The sequence below is a fragment of the Neolamprologus brichardi genome, chromosome 11 (assembly GCF_056152115.1).
Source record: "Neolamprologus brichardi isolate AB-2024 chromosome 11, ASM5615211v1, whole genome shotgun sequence".
Classification (NCBI taxonomy): Eukaryota; Metazoa; Chordata; class Actinopteri; order Cichliformes; family Cichlidae; genus Neolamprologus; species Neolamprologus brichardi.
In genome coordinates, this window is record NC_142114.1 from 25,429,548 (window position 1) to 25,454,203 (window position 24,656).

Consider the following 24,656-nt stretch of genomic DNA (forward strand, 5'->3'; position numbering starts at 1 on the left):
GGTGATAAATTGGTCACTAAATAAACACACTGGTAAAGCTGGAAATTAATATCAAAGAATTAAATGTAATAAACAATAAACTGCAGTATAACGTAATAAAAACATGCATATGTAGTCTGAGCAGTTAAATACATAACTTGAATCTATCAGACAGGTAACGGTAATGAGTATAGTGCTTATGATAAGTCAGACAGACCAAGGTTGAAACAGTCATTCTGGATTTTGAAATACTATCCAGATTATTTGTCTTGAAGAAGGTCTGGGTGGATGGATGGGTCAATCTAACTTCATACTGGTGCTGTCATTTTGATTGAATTTGTCTTATTGTTACTGTTATAGCATCTACTGATGTTTAATTCTAACAAATTAGCATTTATAAACTTAAACATAATATTTCCTAAAAGTGAAACCAAGTTTGTTTTTTTGGGGGGTGGGGGTGAATAATAACTATGTAACAATCGATTTAGGATCCTATGTTTAATCTCATTCCAGCATTTGTCATTAATGACAATGAGCAGCTTCAGTTAGTATAAACAGCATTACATGAACAAACTGGTATTCAGCTTGATTCCAGATAGGTAATGCCTATAATTTGATCATTTAAATACTCGAGATAGAAAAAAGCTCATTACTGTTCAGACAGATGAAATTCCCTGAGGAATTTGAAAACGCTTCATAACACTTCATCAATCTCTTCCTCCTCCCTCCCGTTCTCTCTTTTTTTCCCCCTGCTCCATCTTCGACCAGGATGTTGGGTCTGATCTCGACTGCGGCAGAGAAACACTGCAATTACCCAAAGCAGATGGGGGAGTGTGGGAGTCTCATGTATTCATGAGGCTTGTGAGAAGCACACACTCTCCTCTGTGTCACGTTGAGATTTTTTCTCTGTATCCGCCCTCTTTTATTCCTCTTTCACTTTCTCTTTCCTGCAACAGTCCCTCTGCCTGTTTCATCCTGCCCTCCTTTCTACTCCTCTAAAATGTCGCCCTTCGCCTCCTTTTCTCCTTTATGCTCTCTTGCTTCTTTCTCCTTTCTTGCTCCTCTTCGATTTCTTTTGCCGACCACTTGATGAGGCTCTGTTGTCTCTTTCATGCTGCACCCTACTGCTCACACCCCTCAGGTCGCACAGCTGTATGTAGGTCAACCCCGCCTCCGCCTGTTTCTCCCAGCCTCCCTCCCCTCTGCCTGATCAGACTGCCCTACTTTCAGCTGGATCCAGAGTACCACTGACATCACCCTATCCCCCCCTTTTTTAATTTCTGCTCACTAGCATTACAGCTGCTACTGACTGCACTACTTTTCCTTCTCACCATCATCCTCATCGTCCATAATCTCCTCTACCATGACTAGCAGGAAGATAACCTTCTCAGTGAAGCTAAAAATAAACACCGTAGCGTGGGATCTGGTGATGAGGAGTCGGTCCTTGGGTTCACATTTGCATCCGTGATGCTTGTCATCCACGACGGCTCCGTTGCTAGGGAGATCATCACTAAAACGCCAGGACTGGCAAAGCAATGCCGAAACAACCCCCACCCACTCTTCTTGTATTCAGTCCAGCCCTGCAATCTGTCTGTCACTCTCTTTTTCTCCTTCGCTGTCCTGTATATCAAAGAATCAGCCTTTTTTCGCGTTGTGCATTTTTACAAGTGTGTCCCGTGGTTACAGAATAAGGTCCCTCATTGACTCCATAAATTATCCTGAACACGACTAACAATGTGTGTTTTAGAGGCCAAAGCAGTTCCTATATTAGAGCATTTTTAGTTAATTCTTTGCAACACATATATACATATACAGGTCTTCAAATATCCCAAGTATTATCTTCAGTGGTCAGGTCATTAGATACATGGGAGTGATCTGTGCAATCTAACTGAATCCAGCACAGCTCTTCTGCCCCAATGTTTACTGGTATGACACATACTCACATAAAAACACACATCTTATCGGTGTTAATTCAAATCATTCAGGATGCAATGCATTAAAGCTGTGAAAAATGACCAGGATGTTCAGGAAAATCTCTTTTATCAAAATAAAATCCATTAGTTTGTTGTAGAAATGTATCAGCATCCTTTAATAGTCACTTTTTCAAAATAAAAGCCCCCAATTACTTTTTTAACAAAAAAAAAAATGCAGAAGTGTTTCTAATGTTCTGACCCCATATTGCATTTTGAAGTATGCACAGACGTTTCTCATTTTTAAGTCTTATTCTTTAATGTTTAATTTTCTTATTTCTTGTGATTAAACTAAAAACGAAACATTTTGATATTCATTACTTTTGGTTCAATCTGCAAAACTTTACATCTGAACTCTTAAAGAGCTCTCTATACACTCTAGTTACATTAATGTAATTAAAGCTGCAGTGCAGAGTAATTACTTCAGTGACTGACTGAAAAAGAAATGCTAATCGTTCTCCAGTATCTCAAGATCCCCGTGTGCTGTAAGAAACTAAAACAGTTATTTTTTCCAAATTTTTTTAAAGCAGTTCAAAAACGAGGCAGGTCAATTAACCATAAAACATTAGGCTGAAAACATTTTTAAAAATCTGAACCAGATGAAACCATTCAACCACAGTGGTGGTCGAGAATCCTTCACATCAAATATGCTTCATGCATCAAAAACACTTGCGATGCTCCAAAACCAGAACAAAACCTTTCCTGCTTTTCTTCTTCGCACTGCCTGCCGCATCTATCTTGTCATCAGTTTTTCAGCCGGCTGCTCGCCATCAGCTCTCCATGCCGCCCCTCCCACCCCTGGCTTCCTCCTGCATTCCTTCAGACTGTCCTCGTCTCTTTGCCTTTTCTTTGTTGGCTTTTCCCTTCTCCTCCTACTTTTATAACTGTATTTTAATTTTTTCTTATCTTCACTTTAAATAGCGTTAAACGTTTCTTTGTCCTACAAACTGGATTCAGACTAACCTCGATTTTTGACTCTATAACCAAGCATCCTATTAACCTCAAAGGTTTAAGTCTATGGTAAAAGGACATTATTCATTTATTTCCACTGTTGTCTAAAATTTTGACACGTGTTAAAAATACATGAATTAAACACAAATAAAAAATCAGTTGCTGTAATATTTAAGCAAATTTTTGCCTTTATATTTGTATTCTCCTTGCTTTGCATGACTCTCAGTTCAAAATAATCCTTATATATCTTACACTGGACCTTTGTCTAGCCCATCTATATGAAACAGGTAGTTTTAGTTCATCCCCCCATATGAAGCTCACGCTCTGTCTTTGACATTAGACAGTTGGAAAAATCTGTGTGAAACTGGGTGTTTAAAACATTCTGGTGCCCGAGCTTTTGGCTCACAAGGATTAGCTCATTAGTGCATATACTGAACTCATTACTTGAAATTTTGGGCCATGTTTAATGTGGCCATTTCACCTCTGTAATAGTATGACAGAAAATAAGGAAAGGCAGACTCAGCTGTCTGTTTTTTACATACAAACAAAGTTCACAAGCTTAGCACTCCTTTTTTAAAGTACAACATATTAATCACACATGTGGCTAGAATTGAATAGAAGGTGGCATAACATGACTTACACATGTGAAAAACAATGTTTTCACATGACACTGTGCAGACCTGATTTCCTGTCCAGTACACCCTGTGATTCTAGATCCAACCTAAGCACCAATAAATCAAAATAATCAATTACTGTGTGATTTGGCAGTTTCTGACATTGCTGTAGAGGTATTTTAGTCCACTCTTCTTTAAGTTGTTGCTTTAGCTCATTTAGATTTTTTAAAATTCACCTTTCCACCATTCTGTTGTAGGTTTTCAGTTGTGCTTAGGATCATTGCCCAGTTTCTGACAAGCTTTATACAGAGGTCGTGATCAATTCAGTGACTGGCTGCAGAATAAGCCCAAATAACCACCCAGCGAAACATCTGCATGTCGTGGTTGTGGTTATGCAGTCGCCGTACTGCTGCAGAAAAGCTGCAGTTTCACTCTTTCGTCCTTGAGCTCAGCACTGAATCTCTTTTGCTTCAAATGTTCTGAGTCATTCTTTCCTGAAAACTTTGCTGTGAGATGTGAGAAGAAAAAAATAAAAAATAAAAATACACGAGCATTTTTTGCAGCCCTGTCTCTGAGAGAGGAAGACTCATGTTATTGTTTACCTCACCTGCCTTTCTTTTTTTACGTTTCTAATATTTCCTGTAATTCTGCTACGAGCCTTTGACAGTTTACGAAATCTTCACTCGCTGTGATTTCAGCTCCCTTTAATCACCTCTAAACATCTAAATTAAAATATTAAAATGGTGCAACATTCTTAATTAAAATGTAACTTTTACAAAACATAGAAATTGTTTCTCAAATAATATCAAGTTTGGGTTTGGGTCCCTTAAATTAATCAGAGATTGTGCTCTAAAAAGAGGCAGGATCCCTCAACGGGAGGTGCTCATCATACTCATTGAAATTCTGCTGTTCTTGGTTCTTATTATTATTTTCAGTCTTTGCCTCCTGTTGATCAACATGTTTCACAGCCAAACTTTTGAAAACAATCCTGCTGCGGTTTCAAACTCCAAAGTACTTCTTATTGTACACTTGCTCAGATGTGCTGGTCCAAGGACCTTGCGAGCTCAGATATTTCAAACAGATCTTTTTTAGATTCTTTCTACCAAACTTATTTTCCCCTGTGCTCTCTGTCTGCATCAGCCGCTCTCTGTCGTTTCACACAAACACAAGCCAGGGTGGCACTTTGGCCCAACGGCAGTGCCAGCCAAGAAACTGTTTTCTGGTTGAGTCATCGATGGAGGGAGTAATGTACTGCAGCTGAGACACAGTGACTGCCGAGTAGCTGATAATAAATCTCCTGCATCATATTGCCCAAAGGCCCCAGTTTTTAGTTTTGTTTGACTGACTTTTAAAGAAAAAAAAGGTTGTTTTTTTTTTAATAAAAGGAAGGTTTTGAGATCTTGGATTATTCGTTATCAGTACTGAAGAGTTAGGAGGGCAAAAATATGTATTTTTAAAGTGAACAACAGTACAAGGTGAGCTTTGCATATCAAAGGACTTGGTTGTGTCTGCCTAGCAGCACTTCTAAAGCAAAAAGTGACTCCAAATGTTACTTTGGCAAGAGCCAAGTCACCCATTCCCAAATATATAATGAAACACTTTAAAAAAAAGTATTTATGAGAATCTAAACTAATAAATTACTGCTACTCAGTGAATATTTTTATGTAGGATGATCATGGTTTGAATGTTTATTCAAGATGTCCTGCCCTAGTTGAAACAAAATGCATTTGTTTTTGTCACTGTTTATGATCATAATTATTTACTGGTTTGTAAGAGACCAGTGCGCCCTACCCATTTTGGCCCCAAAATGCTCTCACTGTCTCGTTTACCATACACACATCAGCGGTACTAATCTTCAGATGCTGTTATTTTGAGGCACAAACCAAATAAGGGTAAAAAAAACCCAACTTTTTTTCTTTTGTCGTCTCCTCACCTGCGCTTACGCAACTTCTTATTCTCTGTCTTGAGCACGTGGAGCTTCTTGGCGAAGCACACGATGATCATGAAGAGCAGCAGGACCACCAGAGCCGAGGCGCCCACGGCCAGACACATCACCTGGAACTCAGTAACCACCGACTCGCAACGGGCACCCTTGTGCCAGATGTAATCCTGGACGTTGCATCTGAGGCAGACAAAGAGGTTTCAGAGGACAGGTTGAGAGAGAAATTGAGTCAGGTGGAATTACGTATGTAGAGAAAAATCGGGGACAAGGGGAGGAAACAGAGCAGAACAAAAGGATATGACCGGGACGATGAACAGTGAAGAATGTGAAATGAAATAAGTTGTGAGCAGAAAGGGAAAGAAAAAAGAGATCAGTGAGTTAAAATCATGTCTTACCAATTTCTGCGAGTTTTGTGTGTCTGTCAGTTTCACGTTTTAGCCAATTACAAGTTTGGCTTTTAAGAATTATCTAATGAACACACATGCTGTGAATGCCTCCGTACTCAAAGTCTCTTCATTAAAGTTCAGGATTTCCTCTCTGCTTCTGATTATCTTTAATCAGAAACAGAGAGATTTGGGAATTCAGGAGGCTCTTAACATGCTGCCAAAAGTCCTCCAAATGTTCCACAACATGATGTGTGTTACATAAACCTTCAGCGTAAAGCCATCTACTAGAAGAGCGTTTGTCGCCGGCAGGTTTGTGAACGCTTTATTGAAAAATATATAAAGTCATCACTATGTGTGTCTGAAAATAGAAAGTGAAAAAGGAAAAACAGCCTGAGGTGATTTTTTGTTATAAACACACTCGCTGTCAAACAAAAACACACGCATACACAGTCAGAAAAGATATCAGCGTTTAGAACATGTAACACAAAACATATGGGCAACCATGTGTGGATGTATTTTGTGTGCACACACACACACGTCGACGCACACACACAAAAACACACACAGCTGCCATGCAAGTCCCAGACTCCCTTCATAGCCATTTGGCGGAGTACGGTGTCCGCCCGGGGACATAAACGACAGGGGCAGATGGCTTTGTCTACAGACTGTTTGGCGTGTGAAATGGCAATGACTATTTCACCACTTAATGAGACTGTGATGCTGCAGAGAGGCGCTACCTCACTGCCACAAGTGCAAAAATACAGATGAAAAAAGTTGAGGTTCATTTTTGCCTTAAAGGACTTTTGCTTATTATCCCGACTATGCTCAGTGACGTCTAGATTAATTTCACCCATTTGTTTTCCTGCCAACAGTTAAATGTGGAGATCAATAGAACTAATGTGTGTGTGTGTGTGTGTGTGTGTGTGTGTGTGTGTGTGTGTGTGTGTCACAGAGCTAGAATTGTGAGGTATTAAGCTTAGCTGAGCTAGCTTTGTCTAAAATTCTACCATTCTCATGTTTATAAAACTACATCCCAGAATAAAGAATGATCATCATCTCATCATTGACCAAAAGCAGCCATTCATAATTTAATTTGTCTGATGTGTGAATTATTATCAAGCAGTCCTAAAATGGTACTGATCCATCCAAACTTTGACAACCTGTGATCTAAACTTAAAAATGAACGACTCTACATATGTTGATTAGGTGTATTTCTGATATTTGGACAGTAGATTAGATTGAATGTTTCCAGTTGTTATGCTAAGTGTAACAGGGTCATAAATCACATATTGTTATAATTACACAAAATGTGTTCTAAACCCCCAAACCGTTCCTTTTAAACCTGACTTTTAGGACCTCCAAGCCTGTAGTTATGTTCATTATCAGTTAGAGCCCCTCCTCATTCTTTTCTTCTTCTTCTTTGGTGCAATCCTATAAATACAATGTACCCCTTTTGCCTCTCCCCTTTTCTACAATTCCCCTGTGGGAGAGGTGGGTGTCATTTCTTTCCAACACTTTAAAACACACATATAATGCATATTTAGCCACCTGGATGTTTCTGATTGTGATTTTAGTTCAATTATTGTCATTATTAAGCCTGTTTTTTTTGGTAGATGTTACAAGTGTGTAGTATGTTTGTATCATAAATATGTTTTAGGCGCCATAAATGCTAGCATGAATATATACTCCTTGCTAGCTTGGAAGTTGTGGTGGGTTGAGCTAACCCTCTTCCCCACTGTTTGTATTTGGTCGTAGGAGCTGGAGTGGGCAAATTATTTACTTGGAGGTCTTTCTTTCTTTTACCTTTTTTATCAGGTATGTCGGATTTCATGTTGTTGTTTTTGTTTCATCTTATGTCAAATATGTTACGTGTAAGTGCATACTTTATGTTTAATGTAAAAATAAATGCCAGCCCTTTTCTACAATTCCCCTGTGGGAGAGCAGCTGGAGTGGGCAAATTATTTACTTGGAGGTCTTTCTTTCTTTTACCTTTTTTATCAGACACAACGCAGAATCACACCGGTTACATAAGCTGAGCTAATTGCAGCTCTGATTTGGGTATATATGATTGCATTAACCATTTTAAACCTTCCAGGGACTCTAGATTCAGAAAAGGCCATGTTGTAACCTTAATTAATACTCGTGTGGTAGCCAGTTGACAGCTTTGGCTTTGGCTGCATCTCCCCTACTCTCTGTGTCACGTATTGTATCCATAGATCTACAGATCTACACAAACGGACGACCATAAAAGTGATTAAAGGTGCCGGTGGTGCTCATACCCTCTGACTGAGCTCCATACATGTTAAACAGGCTTCTTTCACTGGCTCACTTCCTGTATCCTTCCTGAATCCTTGATGCTTTTATTTTGCCAGCTGAAGGAAACACTGGCAACATGCCAGGAGACGTTTTGAGTTCGAGCATATATTGAAGAAAGCGAAGCGATGAAACCCGATATCACTTTTTTAAAAATGTAGACTTCACTGCATTCACTCTCAGAGTGTTTCTGCATTCATACAAGAGGTTTATGTAAGATGGATAGAGGGAGGGTGTAGGTGGGGGAGAAAGGGACGGATGCATAAAGGAAGAAGGCGAGCAAGGATGTGCTAGTCACCATGGCAACCCAGCTGAGCGGCAAACAGAGCAGACGTGAGGCTGACATGCCATCAGACACATACATCTGCTCTGAGTGGTCCGGAGGGACACCATTCTGTGTTAGTGGCCAGTTCCCCGTTTATTTTCTCCCATTCCCTCCCTCACTCCCCCTCCTGCTTCTTCACTCCTGCTGCTTGTCTTCTTAAAGATTTCTTTTCTTGTTCAGTGGCTCTCTTGTCTCTCCTTCCTCCTCCTCCTCCTCCTGCACTTTGTCAAGCGCCTCCAGCTGAATTATGTCTCTCCTTTCAGTTTGTGCAACTGTATTTTTTTTTTTACTCTTTTTTTTGACGTTAGGATTGAACACAGCGGTCCGAGTCGAATATCGTAATCTTGTTATGGTTGTAAAGGAATGAGCAAAACGAAAGCCAGCAATGACCCTATCTGTAATGAGTGTGTAGCCAAAGTCTGATCCATCTTATTCGTGTAACACACAAAAGTTCATCAACATCAAAATGAGAGAACAGAATTTAAATTTACAGCTCAGCTTGTCTCCAAAACTCCAACTGAGACAAATTCATCAATAATCAATCATTTTAATTTAGTGTGTTACCATGCTAACACTTGTTATTATGCACTCACTCTCCTGCCAACACATTCCTATTGTAGCCCGTCAACGTGTAAAATACTTTACACATTGTGTCAGAAGCTGCTAGGACGAGGATACAAGCAAGGTGTCCTTTGGCATCGGTGCTTTGATGCACTGGCTGTGCTGATATTGAATACCAATAATTAATAATTATGTTTGAAAACGGGACAGTTCATCAACAGAGGGGCTGCAGTTGCTGTCCCTCCTTTGAGGTTTAAGTTCACTTTTTGCTACCCACACATTTAATGCTTTAAGGACACGACACTTAATATGACACATTAACAATAATGATAAAGGAACAAGGAGAGCAATATTATTATTAATGATATCCTTTAATAATGACCAGGGCTAGGACTAGGACACTCATCTTTCAATTCAATTCAGTTCAATTGTATTTATGTAGAACCAAGATTTTGGTAAACGTGGGAAAGAAAAACTCCTTTTTAACAGGAAGAAACCTCCAGCAGTACCAGGGAGGCTCAGGGAGGGGCGGGCTAGTTGGGGTTGAGGGGAAGGACACAGAGCCATTGATTTGGGCACCAGTGCCTGTGTCTGTCTCAGAGACGTCAGTATTTGATTGAGAACGGGGCTCACTCTGTGATGTAAATAATGACTCTGTGACACAAGATATCCTCCAGGAACTTTAAGGAGATTTTAGTTTAAATTCTGATTGTGAAACAGAAGAACTAAGCAAATAGCAACATTTCTCTTATATCCAGTGTGTAAAGTATCCGAATGACTTACTCTGACAGAGGAAGGTCTTTGCCAATCAAGCCAATACAGAAACCCATGAAATCCCGCAGTCAGCTGATGTCATTTTTTGTTACTGTTGGGTTAGGAACCATGAAAAGGACCAACTGAGATGTTTGTGGGGAAATCCATGCCATCAAGACTTCAAAGCATCACAAGTAATTATTAAGTACTGAATAAAAGCCTGTTTTTAAGTTTGATTGCACTTGGAATCAATTAGTTTGTAATTGAGAAAGAAGGTAGAAAAGTAAAAAGAAATGACTGAAAGCTGAACTAACAGCTAATTCCATTGTTTTTGTGGGATGTGTTGACAGCAAGAATGACTCCGGCTTCCTCCATTAAGATTGTTGGACCACAGCTTAACAGGCTGACACAGGAGGAAATAGCTCGGCTGGCTTGGCTGAATTTCGAAGAGAATCTTTAGGATTGAATTTCCTCCTCCAAAAGTCTCGCGTCCCCACCAGCTGCAAAGAGGAGAAATCAAACTGGAAAAGACCCTTGATCAGGGAGGAAAAAACTTTTACTGTTAAATCTCCTTCAAAAGCACCCAACTCCACCGGAGATATGACAGACAGCCTCCCTCATTCCCAGTCCTTCCTTCCCAAAAACTTAAAACTTCCCACATATCCCACAGCCCTTCCCTTTGTGTCCCACAGCACAGTTTTTTTCCCTCCCTAACCCGTCATTATCTCCCTTGCCGCGGCTCACCACAGCCGCATTAAAAGCTACGTTGTAGCCTGGCAGTAATATATCAGAGTTAGACTTGGGGCATCCTGAGCCACATTACAAAGAGCTAACAAATCCTCTCAATATTTACCTGATTATGCTGGCCTGCTGTGCTGAGTGAGGCAGACAGAGTTTTTATTTAACTTGCAGAGGATGACAACAGTGCAGAATGGCTAATAGGACCCCCTGCTAGCTTTGATAAAGAGTAATAGAGGGTGGGAATGGAGGATATGAGGGGGGTAATGAGAAAAAAGTTAGTAGGACAGGGAACTGTGCAAGAGCAATGGTGTCCTCGGGATTCCCATATGCTTGTTTGTCATTCACCTAGGGACCATTTCTGATCCGAGGACACCACAAGGGTTACGATCGATGGATTGGAGCCAAAAGCAGATAATGCTACTCAGATTTTGGACAAATTGTCATACAGCTCCCAAGCAATATAGCCTAACTTGCTCACCTTAAAACCAGGTGGACCCATGAAGAACTATGATAAGCATATTCAATTTTTAGCAGTTGGTATCCAGTGCTTTCTTCTGTTTTTGTTGTTTAATACCCTCCTTAAGGGAAAGTGATTATTTTGCAGAGTAAGGAGAGAACAAGCAAAGGGGAGATGCATATTTTATCAGGGTCTTTGGAAGGTTAGAGGGAGAAACAACCAAACATGTCTTATCTAAAAGAGCTGGATCGGGGGTGACAAGAGAGAGCAAAGCTGGGTGTTTCCTGAATATTTTAGCATAAGTCCCAGATTTGCATTAAAAGCTGTGCTTTTTTTCAAACATTGTTTTCCTTGAAGCAAAACACATTTTCTGATGCAATAACTCCAGAATGAGTATGAAGGGAAAAACTGAGTCATTCAGAAAGAGGTGAACGTCAGGATTAAAGGCCAGCGGAGGACAGGAGAGGACGCGGCACGCTGTGTCTGAAAACTATAAAACATAAGCTTTGATATTGGCTCTGAAAAAAAAAAAAAAAAAGATATTGGCTCTGAAGCAAAACTTTGAGTTTCTGTTATTGAATGAAAACAAACATTCTCATTTTCCTAAGGGCTCAAGGAAGGTTCAGACAGAGGACAGGACTATAAAACTGGAGCTGGTTTTAAAACGTTGACGGAAAGAACGAGGAAACACCGTGGATGCAGAGAGAATCTCATCAGACTAGAAATGTAATGAAGACGGAGAGTAAAAGTTCATGGCTTCTTGGTTTTGTTTTACCAAGGAAAATATGTTTGAATGGGCTAGAATCAAGTAGGGTACATGAAAAATACCCTTGACTTCATCAGCGCACTCAAAGACTTCTGTATGTACTGGACTCTGCTTTCTGTGTAATCAGAAACACCTCAATCCAATCAAGAATTGGTGTGGAGTTTCTTTGATTTCCAAAGACAACCACTTCTTAGTTAACTTGCAGTTTTTTTTAAATACTCGACACAAAGCCTATTCTATTCTATTCTATTCTATTCTATTCTCATTCATCTGTCTGAAGAAAGTTGTTTGAAGGTTGTCAGACTGTAGAGTGAATCTAAAATCAATCAAACACGTCCTTGCGGGTACTGAATGACACATAAAGTCCCATTTCAGATTAAATCTATCTACATATATAAACATACTAAGTGTTATAAAGTGGGACAGATAAGTCTTCATTTAGACAGTTAACAGTTAATATTTGGTGTGTGGTTACCAAATTATGGTGCTAAAACCTTTGTTGAGGCTTACCTAGTTTCTAACTTCCCCGCCATAGTCCTAGAACATGAGCAATGTCTCGACAACTGTAGTTTATAGAAAATCTTTCTGATCTTGGCTCAATGGAATTAGCTATATCGAGCTTTTCATACACATATACAATGACAGAATCAGTAAACTCTAAGAGTTGGTCTTGAGTTTGGATATTTTCTATGTTTTGTTCTTGTATTTGACTCATAAATGCTTTTAAATGCTCTTCTGCTTTCTCTCCACCTGAGCACCGGCTTCTGATTAAAAAACAGAGTAGGTTATTTAGCCCAACTTTACACTGTTTTAATAAACTGTTGTGATATTTGTGTGCAACACCATGCAGCTGAAAGCGTTTACACCTTTCACCACTTACTGGCTTTTCTGCTGTTGTTTTAATCACATGAGACACAAGATAATCAGATAGGAGACAATGAAAAATAAAACTCATTATTAAGAAGGGAGCTCTCTGCAACAACTCAAAAAAATAAAAGAGATAAATGAACAAAGAGACACTGTTTTTGTAATCCCGGCCACTTTGGTTTATTAATGTGCATTGTTGTATTATTTCAGGTCAGATGCTTTTTGTCTTTATCAGCCATCCACTTAGAGTTCCCTGAGGCATCACATCATCTGCAGTACATTCAAAACAAACCAGCTTAAATAAAATATCACCACATCGGCTTTCATTATGCAGATGAAACCATTATAGCCTCATTAGCAGCCACAGAGGGTTAAAAACTGGACCATTCAATCATCCAGCGAAGGTAAATCCTTGAACTGAAAACAGAACGGGATTTGAAATGTCACAACACGATCACTGTATTACATTCGGCTTAAAAAATTTCAGAAACAGTGTTGCTTAGAGGCATTGTGCTGGACGAAGTTGCTCCAATTTTAGGGTAAAGCTAGGCAAGGACGCACATATATTGGTGCATATGCTTGCCTGCTTGGAACATCTAAATATAAACACCCAATTAAGCACATTCAGTTGGCTTGTCACATTTACATATCATTTTCTGCAGAGTTGCTTGACTGTAAGTACTCAGATTCCTGCTATTATAAATAAACTGAGGCTGCTTAATGTTGCAAATGAGTCACTCAGCACAGAGCTGCAGATATGATTGTAACCAAAACCTATTTACATAAAACCCCTGCATCCCTGAAGAGCACCCACGCAACACTATAAACTGCAAACCAATTACAGATTTGCAGATGTGTCCCGTGTCACACTAACTATAGGAATTATGTGGGGGATGTGTGCATTGAAAGCTCCTGTGTATGTGACCCTGAGAGGAATACAGTAAATTAGATCAAACGATGCTCTGGGTTTCCCAAACAGGCTGACAAATGGATTCATCTCAATGCAATTAAATAATGAAATTAAAAAATGAAATGTTGGTGAACAGATAACAAAATCCACTTACAACCACTAATGCAGAGAGGAGATCGGACCCAGCATTTATTTCTGCTGAACTTGACCATTTCAGTGCAGCTAGTGTTGTTAGTATAGCTGAGAATAAAAATATATAGCTTGAAATCCAACCCACCTTATGTTTATGTCTTAAAGAGTCTAAGATGAAGCACTAACCATACTAGCTGAGCTACATTGAGCACTGTGGCTCCAAGATTATAAGCAAAACCTATTTTGTGGGGATATAAACATATGAAACTTGCATTAAATTTGATTCATCTCAAAGCTGATTCAGGCTACTAAACTCTCTAACTGGATTTTCTCAGTGTTTGTTTTTTTTTTAGGTTTATATGACTGCAGATGGTTTTGATTTTATTGGATTTTTGCTAAAAAAAAAAACAAAACACCACCACCAACAACAAAAAAACAGCAGGTGTGCAATCACATTTTTACCTCTTTGGCATTTTTACTGCATTTTTTAAATTGTAGTAAAGTGTCGTGATTATATTCTTAAATCACAACTTCTTTTGCAATTCAATCATCTTTTTGAGCATCTGGTTGAATTTTGTGGAAAGGGGGAAAACTATGATAGAGCACAAAAAAATGCAGGAGAATAGAGACTACTACTTTCAAAATAAGAGCATGCAGAAACCAAAACAGAGACAGAGAGATATGATGGACTCTGAACAGTGATTAATAGATTAATAAAACATGCATTGGATTTTTGTGTGTGTGTGTGTGTGTGTGTGTGTGTGTGTGTGTGTGTGTGTGTGTGTGTGTGTGTGTGTGTGTGTGTGTGTGTGTGTGTGTGTGTGTGTCTGTTTGCATTTCTGTGTACATACAAGCTAATAATCGAAACATAGCTAACCTGCAGCTAGACAAACCTGGCCAAAAACAAATTTGTGAATATGTATGCAGTGTGTGCATGTGTGCAGCCAGCATTTCATTATGTCAGACAAGATTTTTGGCAAAAACAAACTGTGTCTGTTAATGCGTGCGTGTCTTTTTTCCCTGGCGTTCTCCTCAGCTGTAAATCTCCTGTGTGTTTGAACACCGAGCTGCTTCCATGACCCCCACACTCTGTGACTCTGAGGTGATCCCTCGTGCACCCATAATCCAGTGTGAGAGCATTTGAGTGTTTGTGTGCATCTAAGTGGGTATTTTGTGTGTTTCCATGATCTGATCATGACATCTTAAATGAATGCGAACTGCTGTTGGTTCTCAAAACCTCACTTAATTATATCAAGCTGCAAGACGCACACACAGACACACATACACTAGTAAACTCGACCTGGCTCGCCCAAGTCGTTTCCATACTGGCAAACATTATAAGGTTCTGACTCATTCTCTCAGTCAGTTTCCCCTCCACCTCCTCTCGTTTTCTCTGTCCACTTCTCCCTTTATATCTGTCTCCTTTTTATTTCATGCCGATAGTTTCTCGCTCTGTTATTCCCCCTGATCACTCTTTTGATTTCCTTTGTATGTCACTTTCTTTCTCCTTCCATTAATCTGCTTTCCCTACCACAAGCAGAACATAAACACTCTCTCCTCTCCTCTCTTTCTCTTTCCCTGATGCGTACCCTCGCTCTTCACTCCCTCAGATTTCTCATCTGTTTCTCCGAATATGGTCCTTTCAGTCCTGCAGCTCCAGAGGAGAAGGCAATTTATGGCACTAATGCTGTCAGATCCCATCAGTCAGGAGGACAAGGAAAGCCAACACCGGAGATGCCTCAGATAGGTTAAAAAACAAGATATCACATTGCAGTATGTTTATAACGACTGAGGTTTAGAGTTAACATCTCACAAAATCAAAGCAGTCACAAATGCATGTGCAAACTGAAGGCCACGTAAAGATCTAATTTGCCTAAACAGAGTAAACTTGACCAATAAAAATATGATTTTAGTCGAAAAGAAAATGACAGCTCTGACATGTGGTGGCTCAGCTTGCTACAGACAGGCGAGTGCGAGTGTGTGTCCAAGACAGCTCAGTCTGCAGTGGAGCTGAAACTTCTCAGGAACTTCCATCTGGTGCCGTTTTTGTTGTTAATGAAACATCTCCAATCTTCAGTATTTAACACGTAAAATATATATTTACATCCTTACATTGACCTTGACTCTGAAGTACAAATATACAGCATAAAAAAGGGATATTCTAAGCAGAAAAGGCTCAAATATATCAACTTTTAGTCTATGGTATTGATCAAACTACTGCTTCCTATAAGTCCTATAAAAATGAGTGTGTGCCACACATGGTTGCATTATTTGAAATGCAGCAATTTAGGCCCACAGCACTTTGCTGTAAAAGCAAAAAACTAGCCTAAGATAAGGAACAAGATCAAAACTGGGGGACGTCTTTGTTATTAGGCAATAGTGCTGTGAAAGTGCATCAGCATATCAAGCTGCAGCCAACAGTTTTCAAAAGCTGTGACGTCCCTTTTAACGAGTAAAATCAATAGAGTTTCCATTTAAAGTCATTCTACCAGCAGTAGCTGTTCTGTCTGTGTTTCATTCAGTGACAATGTATAGTTTGCCTTATTAATAAAAAGTATAAATTTAGAAACTGTTCAATAGCAATCATCCATATTCTAAACTTTTAATACAGGTCAGGGTCACTAGTCGGGTAGAGGTTACCAAGCAACCATTCATAGTCACGTCCTAACCTACAGCCAGTGTAGAATAGAGAAAGAGACAACCTACGCAGACACGGGGAGAACGTGCAAACACCACACAGAAAGGGATGGTGGATTGGTGCATTTGAACAGATGATTTTCTTGCTTAAAGAGGTAAACAATGCTAACCACTGCAGTGCAGCCCATACCTTTAAGCACTGATGATGAAAATGGAAAGCTTTGCACCTCTGCAGGTATGTAATTCTATCTGTAAAAGAGATATGATGGGCAGGTCTGAGGTCAGTAAAACACTTCAAAGGGTCGTGAGTTTTACTGCAGAGGGTCAAAGGTCCAAACACTCATCCCCCTGTAATTGAATTGGCTCCATGTCCAGCTCCAACTCCAACACACATGCACAGAAATGTACACCACACACACATACTCACAATTAGACGCATACACGCAAACTTAGTCACATGTGTAATCAGACGCACACACAGATGAACATATTGGTCCTCATCTGTGCCAGCGCTCTATTGACCCACATTGAGCTTTTGCCCAGCAGTCAAACGCCTCTCAGTATCTCTCAGCCCTCATCTGACTCACTCTCAGGAGGTTCATCAGTGCTACTATCTGCTGACTGAAGCCCAAAATCTGCCCTAAATATCTGGATCACAATGTCCGCTTAGCAAGAGTTTTTCAGCATCGCTGAGTGAGCTTTGCTCCATTTCCTATTCAGTCAAAGATATTTGTAATCTGTTGATTTCATGCAACAGAGACGATTATTTCAGTCGTGCTCGGTCCGTAATGGCTTTTTTAAAGGCTTTTATTGATTTGGAAATTACTATACTAAAAGCAGGTAAAATATGTTGTAATTCTCTGAGAGCCAAATTGACACTTGTTTGCATGATGTTTGCATGACGTCTGCAAATATATATAATAATAGGTTTTTTTCAGTAGGTTAAGCACATTAGCACTGAAAACTGCAAACTTTTGCAAATAATTTACTGCAGGTTTTAAGAAGAACTGATCAAGTTGAAGTAAAGCATGTGCTCAATCTCATGATTCCTATGCCTGAGTGTCCTTGAGCATCTGTGTGACATATATTTGAACACCTCATGCCTGTGAAGGTTCGTATGGACCACTGTATGGACGTCTAAGTGCAGTCCAAAATCTGAGGCTACATGGGATGCGTATGTGCCTGAAAAGTAAACTGGATGCTTGTTGTGTGTACAACACTTATGTCCTGTTGTTTATACTGCACATTGACAATCACAAAACAGAGCATCACTTCCTGTTGCTGTCAGGAGGTTGCCATTGTGTTGTCTAGTGCACATGTGTTAAACGTAATCTTCTAGAAACACCCGTGATTGTAGTATAGAAATATGTATTCACCCCATTTTTTCATATCGAGATCAAATTTGGTGAACTACAAATGTGAATTAGCATCATTACATAAAAGCAACGATGACCTTTAAGGACTTAGTACGGTGAGACCGTCCAGAGACAATGCAACCCAGGATTTACAGCTGTGGTGCACCATCCACTTTTGCATAATGTGAACTGATGAGCATCATGAGACATACTGTTCAATAATCATGGCCAGTCAGTCTCCAGAAATAGATCAGTTTATAAAGTTAATTGTCTACTTAGCACCCATACCAGAGAGACAGCTAAGTGACATTTAGCAGTGACTAACTCGTCAAGCTCATAATACCACATCTAAATCTGAATTTACATCAACCACATACTGACTACTTGATTGATTCCTGAATCATCCCCAGTAATAAAAAAAAATATATAAAAATACTTGAAATTGAAATACTTGGGATGGGTTTTGTTCTGTTAAGTAAACTTTGATGCAACGTCATTCAAACCAGACATTAAATCAATCGTCTCTTCTTTACAAAACCACTACCTGCAATACATTTCCCCAATTGAACAATCAGTGAAATTAAAGAATAAAATTCTTAAGTATTTCAGTGAGGTAAACAACAGCTAAGAAAGAAGTCATGACCAAATGGGATAAAAGGCAGTCAGTCCCACATTGATGAGATGTGATGTGGTCCATTAAGATAAAGTAAGCTGAGGGGATAAATCGCTGACCTTGTTACTTTAATGCAGGTAAATCTGGGCTTTTTATTCACAATGTTACATTTTTGTTGGAGTGCAGACAGAGTTTTGTGAGTGTGTTTGGTGTGTGTGAACGAGAGCAATATTTTGAGTTCCAGTGGTGGAGCTGATCACCATTGTGCATAAATTTGCATGTCAAGCAATGCAGCTGTTCAGCAACTGGAAGTAGCTTCTCACCGATTGGTTGATTCCTTTCATAATTAAGGGAAAATGTGTGTAAAATCACAGACGAGCCACCATCAGAGATCATTGGTGTGCTGTGGTTGATTTTTGTGTGGTAGATTATTGTTTTAGTTAGTAGCTGCTTACAAATAGCAGAATCTCTGTTTGTTTGTTTATTTGTTTTTTTAAAAGAGCATATTTCTCCTGTTTTGGCTTCCCTTCATTGGCTTCCTGTTAAATCCAGAATTGAATTCAAAATCCTGCTCCTCACATACAAGGTCTTAAATAATCAGGCCCCATCTTATCTTAATGACCTTGTAGTACCATATTACCCTATTAGAGCACTTCGCTCCCACTCTGCAGGCCTACTTGTTGTTCCTAGAGTATTTAAAAGTAGAATGGGAGGGAGAGCCTTCAGTTTTCAGGCCCCTCTTCTGTGGAACCAGCTTCCAGTTTGGATTCGGGAGACAGACACTATCTCTACTTTTAAGATTAGGCTTAAAACTTTCCTTTTTGCTAAAGCATATAGTTAGGGCTGGACCAGGTGACCCTGAATCCTCCCTTAGTTATGCTGCAATAGATGTAGGCTGCCGGGGGATTCCCATGATGCATTGAGTTTTTCCTTTCCAGTCACCTTTCTCACTCACTATGTGTTAATAGACCTCTCTGTATTGAATCATATCTGTTATTAATCTCTGTCTCTCTTCCACAGCATGTCTTTATCCTGTCTTCCTTCTCTCACCCCAACCGGTCGCAGCAGATGGCCGCCCCTCCCTGAGCCTGGTTCTGCCGGAGGTTTCTTCCTGTTAAAAGGGAGTTTTTCCTTCCCACTGTCGCCAAAGTGCTGCTCATAGGGGGTCATATGATTGTTGGGCTTTTCTCTGTATCTATGAAGCGCCTTGAGGTGACATTTGTTGTGATTTGGCGCTATATAAATAAAATTGAATTGAATTGAATTGAATTAAAAGAATATATATCACAGAAGAGAGAAATGCAAGATTTGATCGTGATCGTGGCTCAAGAGTTGGGAGTTCGCCTTGTAATCGGAAGGTTGCCTGTTCGAGCCCCGGCTCGGACAGTCTCGGTCGTTGTGTCCTTGGGCAAGACACTTCACCTACCGCCTACTGGTGTTGGCCAGAAGGGCTGATGGCGCGATATGGCAGCCTCGCTTCTGTCAGTCTGCCCCAGGGCAGCTGTGGCTACAACTGTAGCTGCCTCCACCAGTGTGTGAATGGGTGGATGACTGGGTGTGTAAAGCGCTTTGGGGTCCCTAGGCGGGACTAGTAAAAGCGCTATACAAATACAGGCCATTTACCATTTTGTGATGAAATCATTAAACGTCAGCTATGGACACACAAATTTTGAAAGTTCATACAATTAACCTTTTGCAAGCTGCCTTGACAATGCTGACCTTTGAGTGAACGAGGCATCAAAGAGTTCAAAACGGAGAAGTCTGATGCAGATTAGTGGCTGTGCTGCATCAAGAAACAGTCATGGTTATGAAGACTGTAACAAATAGTAAATCCTTTAAATATAGTGAAGAAACTTTAGTGCCCATGCTAGTAAGTTTAAAATGCCAGAATAAAATACACACATTAAGAGAATGAGGTGTTCGAGTGTGCTGTTGTGTCAGCAGTTAGCTCATCAAATATTAAATGTACAGTCAGATTAAAGCAAGCAAGAGCAACAAAAACTACACAAGAAATGATTACAATTATTGCATGATGAAAGAAAACACTCAGTGTAGAGTAGGTGTAAGCACAGACAATTTGATAAAGCATGATTAATATAGCATATTAATAATTAATAGTTATTAATTAAGTATATTAATCTTGAGCTGCATCGACTGTGCCTGTTTCAAGTTACATAAATGCAAGCTTACCACAGCTGCAGTGCTGCATGTCGGCCGATCTCAGTACCAGCCAACATGCTCTGGTGAGGGTCCACCTGGCCCACCAAGTACAGCAGCATTACTAAATGTACCCGTGTTAAGATGCGCGAATAGTTAAGTATTTGGTTTTCAAATAAATGGATAAATAATAACATATAATATAATAAAAATTTAAATAAAATAAAATATTAGGTGATCAACAGCCTCAAAGACTTCATTTATTGCATACTGAAAAATACTTAATGATATAAAGATGAAAAAGAGGTCAAAATAATTCTCTCTTTAAAGTAGGTGCACAATGTGGGTATAAATACAGTGAAAATAATTCTGTATGATTAATTGTATGATTAAAGTATATTAAGTTTGAGCTGCACTATAAATAATATAATAATTGATTGATTGATTATACTTTATTCATCCCAAGGGAAATTGGGATGTGATTGGGTTGTGGTAATGCCTTTGTTGAGTTGTATAAACCAAAGCATACCACAGCTGCAGTGTTGCATATCAGCTGATCTCAGTCCAGTGTCAAGTTTTAACGCATTTTTGTGAGCTTGCCTTCCCTAAAACAAACCACAATTTATTTTCTTAATCATAACCAAATAGTTTTAGCGCCTGATTCTGACCAAACTATGAAAGCTAAAGTGAAAACAAAACTAAACCAAACCAAAACTCCCACAAGGGACATGATGTGGTCTCCTACTTGACAGCTGTGTGATCTATATCATCGTCACTCCAATTTCTCCAGTCTCCAGAGCTGTGTGTAACAGCACAAACACCAAAGCCTTACCTTATGTTTTTGTTCTAATCAACATGTTAATTGAGGCTCTTTGAGGATCCTAGAAAGCTTTTCAGAGCTGGAGTGAGGGCTGTGAACAGCTGTCTGTGTTTTTCAAAAGTCAGTTTTGTTTTCTGAAAAGCAAACCCTTAGTTTGGCGCACAAAGCCGGGGCTGGAATGAATCGTACCATTCAGAACTCAGTCATTTTAAATGTGAAATGATTTTGCCCTCATCTGAATGTGGACAGGACTACAAGGCAATGTTTTGATCCACAGATGCTCTCTGATAGTTGACATTCAGTGCTCACATTGACCTGAAAATGCTCAAAGGGCTTACATTAAATTTTCATAAATGATGCACTTAATCCGTTTGACTTTTGACCTCCACCTAGATTCGCCTCCACAGCAACCCCATTGGACTGAGTCCCGAGGAAAGTTATTAATGCAGCGTGGAGCTGATGCCCGAGAAGCTAGTCGTAATGTAATGGCACAGAACTGGTCCTAAATATGAGATCCTAAATGTAAGATAGCATCTAATTTACAGTTTGTTATATACATCTGAGAGAGTCTTTGTATGTGTTTACAAAACTTTGCCTTTAACTTTATGCATGTGTGTTCATAAAATCCTGTTTATTAGAGTCTGTGCAAAGTCCAGCTCTGGCAAATGGGGGGCCATTCCCTCATAAAACGCTCTTAAAATGCACTGTTTTTTATTTTGTTTCTGAGCTTTTCCACATGTTTCTAACCAAAAAGCAGAAAACTAAATCAGACGTTTGCTGAAGCTCCATTCAGCCTATCAGATAACACATTTATTTGTTTATTTTTAACACAGCCGCAAATAAGTTAACCCGTCACACAGCTACATTTGTATTAAGTGGGTGATATTTTTGAGGCAGGTTAAAGCACACTAATGCCGGGCTCACACTGTGCGATTTTTTCAGTCGCGCGATTCAGCTCCTGCTCAAACTGTACGATTGACAGTTAGAAGTTCGTAGGTCACGATGCAGGGTCTCACACTATACAACCCGATGCTCTGATGCGACCTGAGTGCCCACACTGTGCGTCCATAAAATGAAGGTTATAACAGAAATTATGTCGATCGCTCTCCCTCTCTGTCTTTCACTCACACAGACACGCACACCACCGCCATCAACTTTATTAAATTGCTAATGAAAAACATTGATCAGGCAGCTGTGATTGAGCAGCAGTGTAGATCCAACTATTTTCACGGTTGTTGTGGTCGTGATAATTTTGTGAGGCCACATCGAAAAGGCCCGGATGAGCTTGCCATAGTTCTACAAGTTGTACCTCCATCGCTTGTGTCGCTGCACTGCCGTGCTGCGCCGTCTTTTTCGCTGACATTTGTGTTTGCGCGTGCGCAGTGTGAGAAACTGCGGTGACACCCTCACGACCAGGCAATTGATGATCGGGAGCTGGTCGTGAGGTGTTAATCGCTTCTCGTTACCCCACGTATACTACACGATGCACGACGCACGATGAAGGCCAAAATCGGGTTGATCACCAAAACGGTCGCATGACTCAAAAATCGGCTCAAAATGGGCCAAAAATCGCACAGTGTGAGCCCAGCATAACAGAACCTGCTGAGTGGTTTGGTCTTGTTTCATATAGTGTTTGTATAGGCTGGTGTGACTGAGTGATTGTCATGTGTCATACCTGCAGAAAACCTCCACGCCATCCAGCTGGTAACACTGTCCTCCATTGAAGCAATAGTTGGGCAGCATGTCACACTGCGAGCGGCAACTTCCGTTTATCATCTGGTAGCCCGCACGGCATCCATTTGGTAAGGCCGCTGGAGGGGCTACCACAGGGTCTTTTGGTACTGGAGCTCTCGCACCAGGAAATGACCCCCCAGGGAAGAATGAGCCAGACCCGGGAAGCTGTGGCTTGGAACGAGCAGGAGACCCAGCAGCAAGTCGGAGATCTTCATCGGTGTCATAAGCATCAGTTGTGGTGCTGTAGGTGTACTCATCAGCAGTGGGGGACACACCGTCGTCATAGGGTGTAAGATAGTCGTAAGTATCTGGCATTGCCCAGGAGGTTGCTTCGCCACCTTGCAGCTCATTGGCCAGTGATGAAGGTGAGGCGGGGGCGAGGTCTAGGTTGCGCCCACGAGAAGAGGGGTCAAAGAAGTCCACGTGGAGGACATCAGGGTTAGAGGGGTTAGTGGCGGCTGGGGGTGGGGCGGCGGTTGTGGTGAAAAGGTGGTCCAGGTCGAACACAGCTGTGTCCTTGGCATGGATCCACGGTGGGTCAGTGTGTGGCTGACGCTCCTCTTCATCATCCTCCTCCTCCTTGCCGTCGTCAACTCCCTGTTTGTGTGGGTTGCTAGGCAACAGATGCTCCGTCTCAGCTGAGTCGGGGCTGAGCTGTGGTGGAGTGGCCACACTGACATCCTCTACAGTGGAAACCACCGTTTCACCAAACATGCCACTACTCTGCTCCTCCTCCTCGCCGCCACGGGGGATACGGCCGGCCCTTGGGGTCACGGTGCTAACTGGCTCAGGGGTGGCTGGGCTATTTATTCCAGTTACCACAGCAAAAAATTTGTTGACTTTAATTGGCCCTTCCTCTTCGTTAAGCAGGGAGGTGACATTGGACGCACTATCCGGCTCAGTGACATTGATCCCAACAGCGTTTCCTGCAAAGACACAGAAAGAGGTGTAAAGTAAACAGAAGGGAATTTTGGAATAGCAAAGAATTGCCACTTTTTGAACTCTCTGGAAGACGCCACTTGCAAAATCATCCAGAGTGAAGAGGCCCAAAAGTGTAAAATCGATGATCTAAAAAAAAGAAAATTTGAATATTTTTAGTTTTCAGTTCAGAGACAAGGAATGTGGTTGAGTTTGTTAATTTTTTATGTGCGTTTAAAATGTAGTAAAACGTTTTTGCTAAGTAGCATTTGGTGACAGCACTACAAGCTACTTTTTGATATTTTGCATTTTAATTTCACACAACACTTGATCAGAAGCCACCTGACAGACGTCATTTTTGACCACCTTAGCTGCTTCTCTTGCACAGCCTAAGTTTCTGGTGTGATTTAAGGTGCCTTCAAGTTAATAAGTCATAATTCCACATTAGCAGAGTGCAACCTTTTCTCTCACCAAAGAAAAAACAAATGAACATCTGTATTATTTGATTTCAGTTTAATCATATAATCAACACTGCAAAAACGAAAATAAAATACAGTTCTTCTGTCAAAAGCAGGTGTAAGCAATTTAGCCATTTAGCCCCCTTTAACTCTTATTCACTCATTACTACATCTACAGCGGCCTCTATGTGAACTGCAGCCAAAGCTGTCAATCGACTCTGTTAGCATTTGAAAAGTGGCCCATGGGAAACAGCGCCTTACATAAATATCACTCTGCATTATGAATATTCAAGCCAT

General features: G+C 40.4%; 1 protein-coding gene across 8 annotated transcripts in view; it reads right to left on the minus strand.

The window, feature by feature from the left end:
• cspg5a (chondroitin sulfate proteoglycan 5a) overlaps positions 1 to 24,656 on the minus strand; it is a 69,742-nt gene that overhangs the window by 15,924 nt on the left and 29,162 nt on the right. For all 8 annotated transcript variants that reach the window (XM_087848431.1, XM_035908157.2, XM_035908158.2 and 5 more), the window contains exons 2-3: positions 22,925 to 23,909; positions 5,448 to 5,636 (exon numbers count right to left, since the gene is read on the minus strand). In XM_087848431.1, the coding sequence (XP_087704557.1) occupies positions 5,448 to 5,636; positions 22,925 to 23,909 (1,174 nt within the window). The remainder of the gene's footprint in view (positions 1 to 5,447; positions 5,637 to 22,924; positions 23,910 to 24,656) is intronic.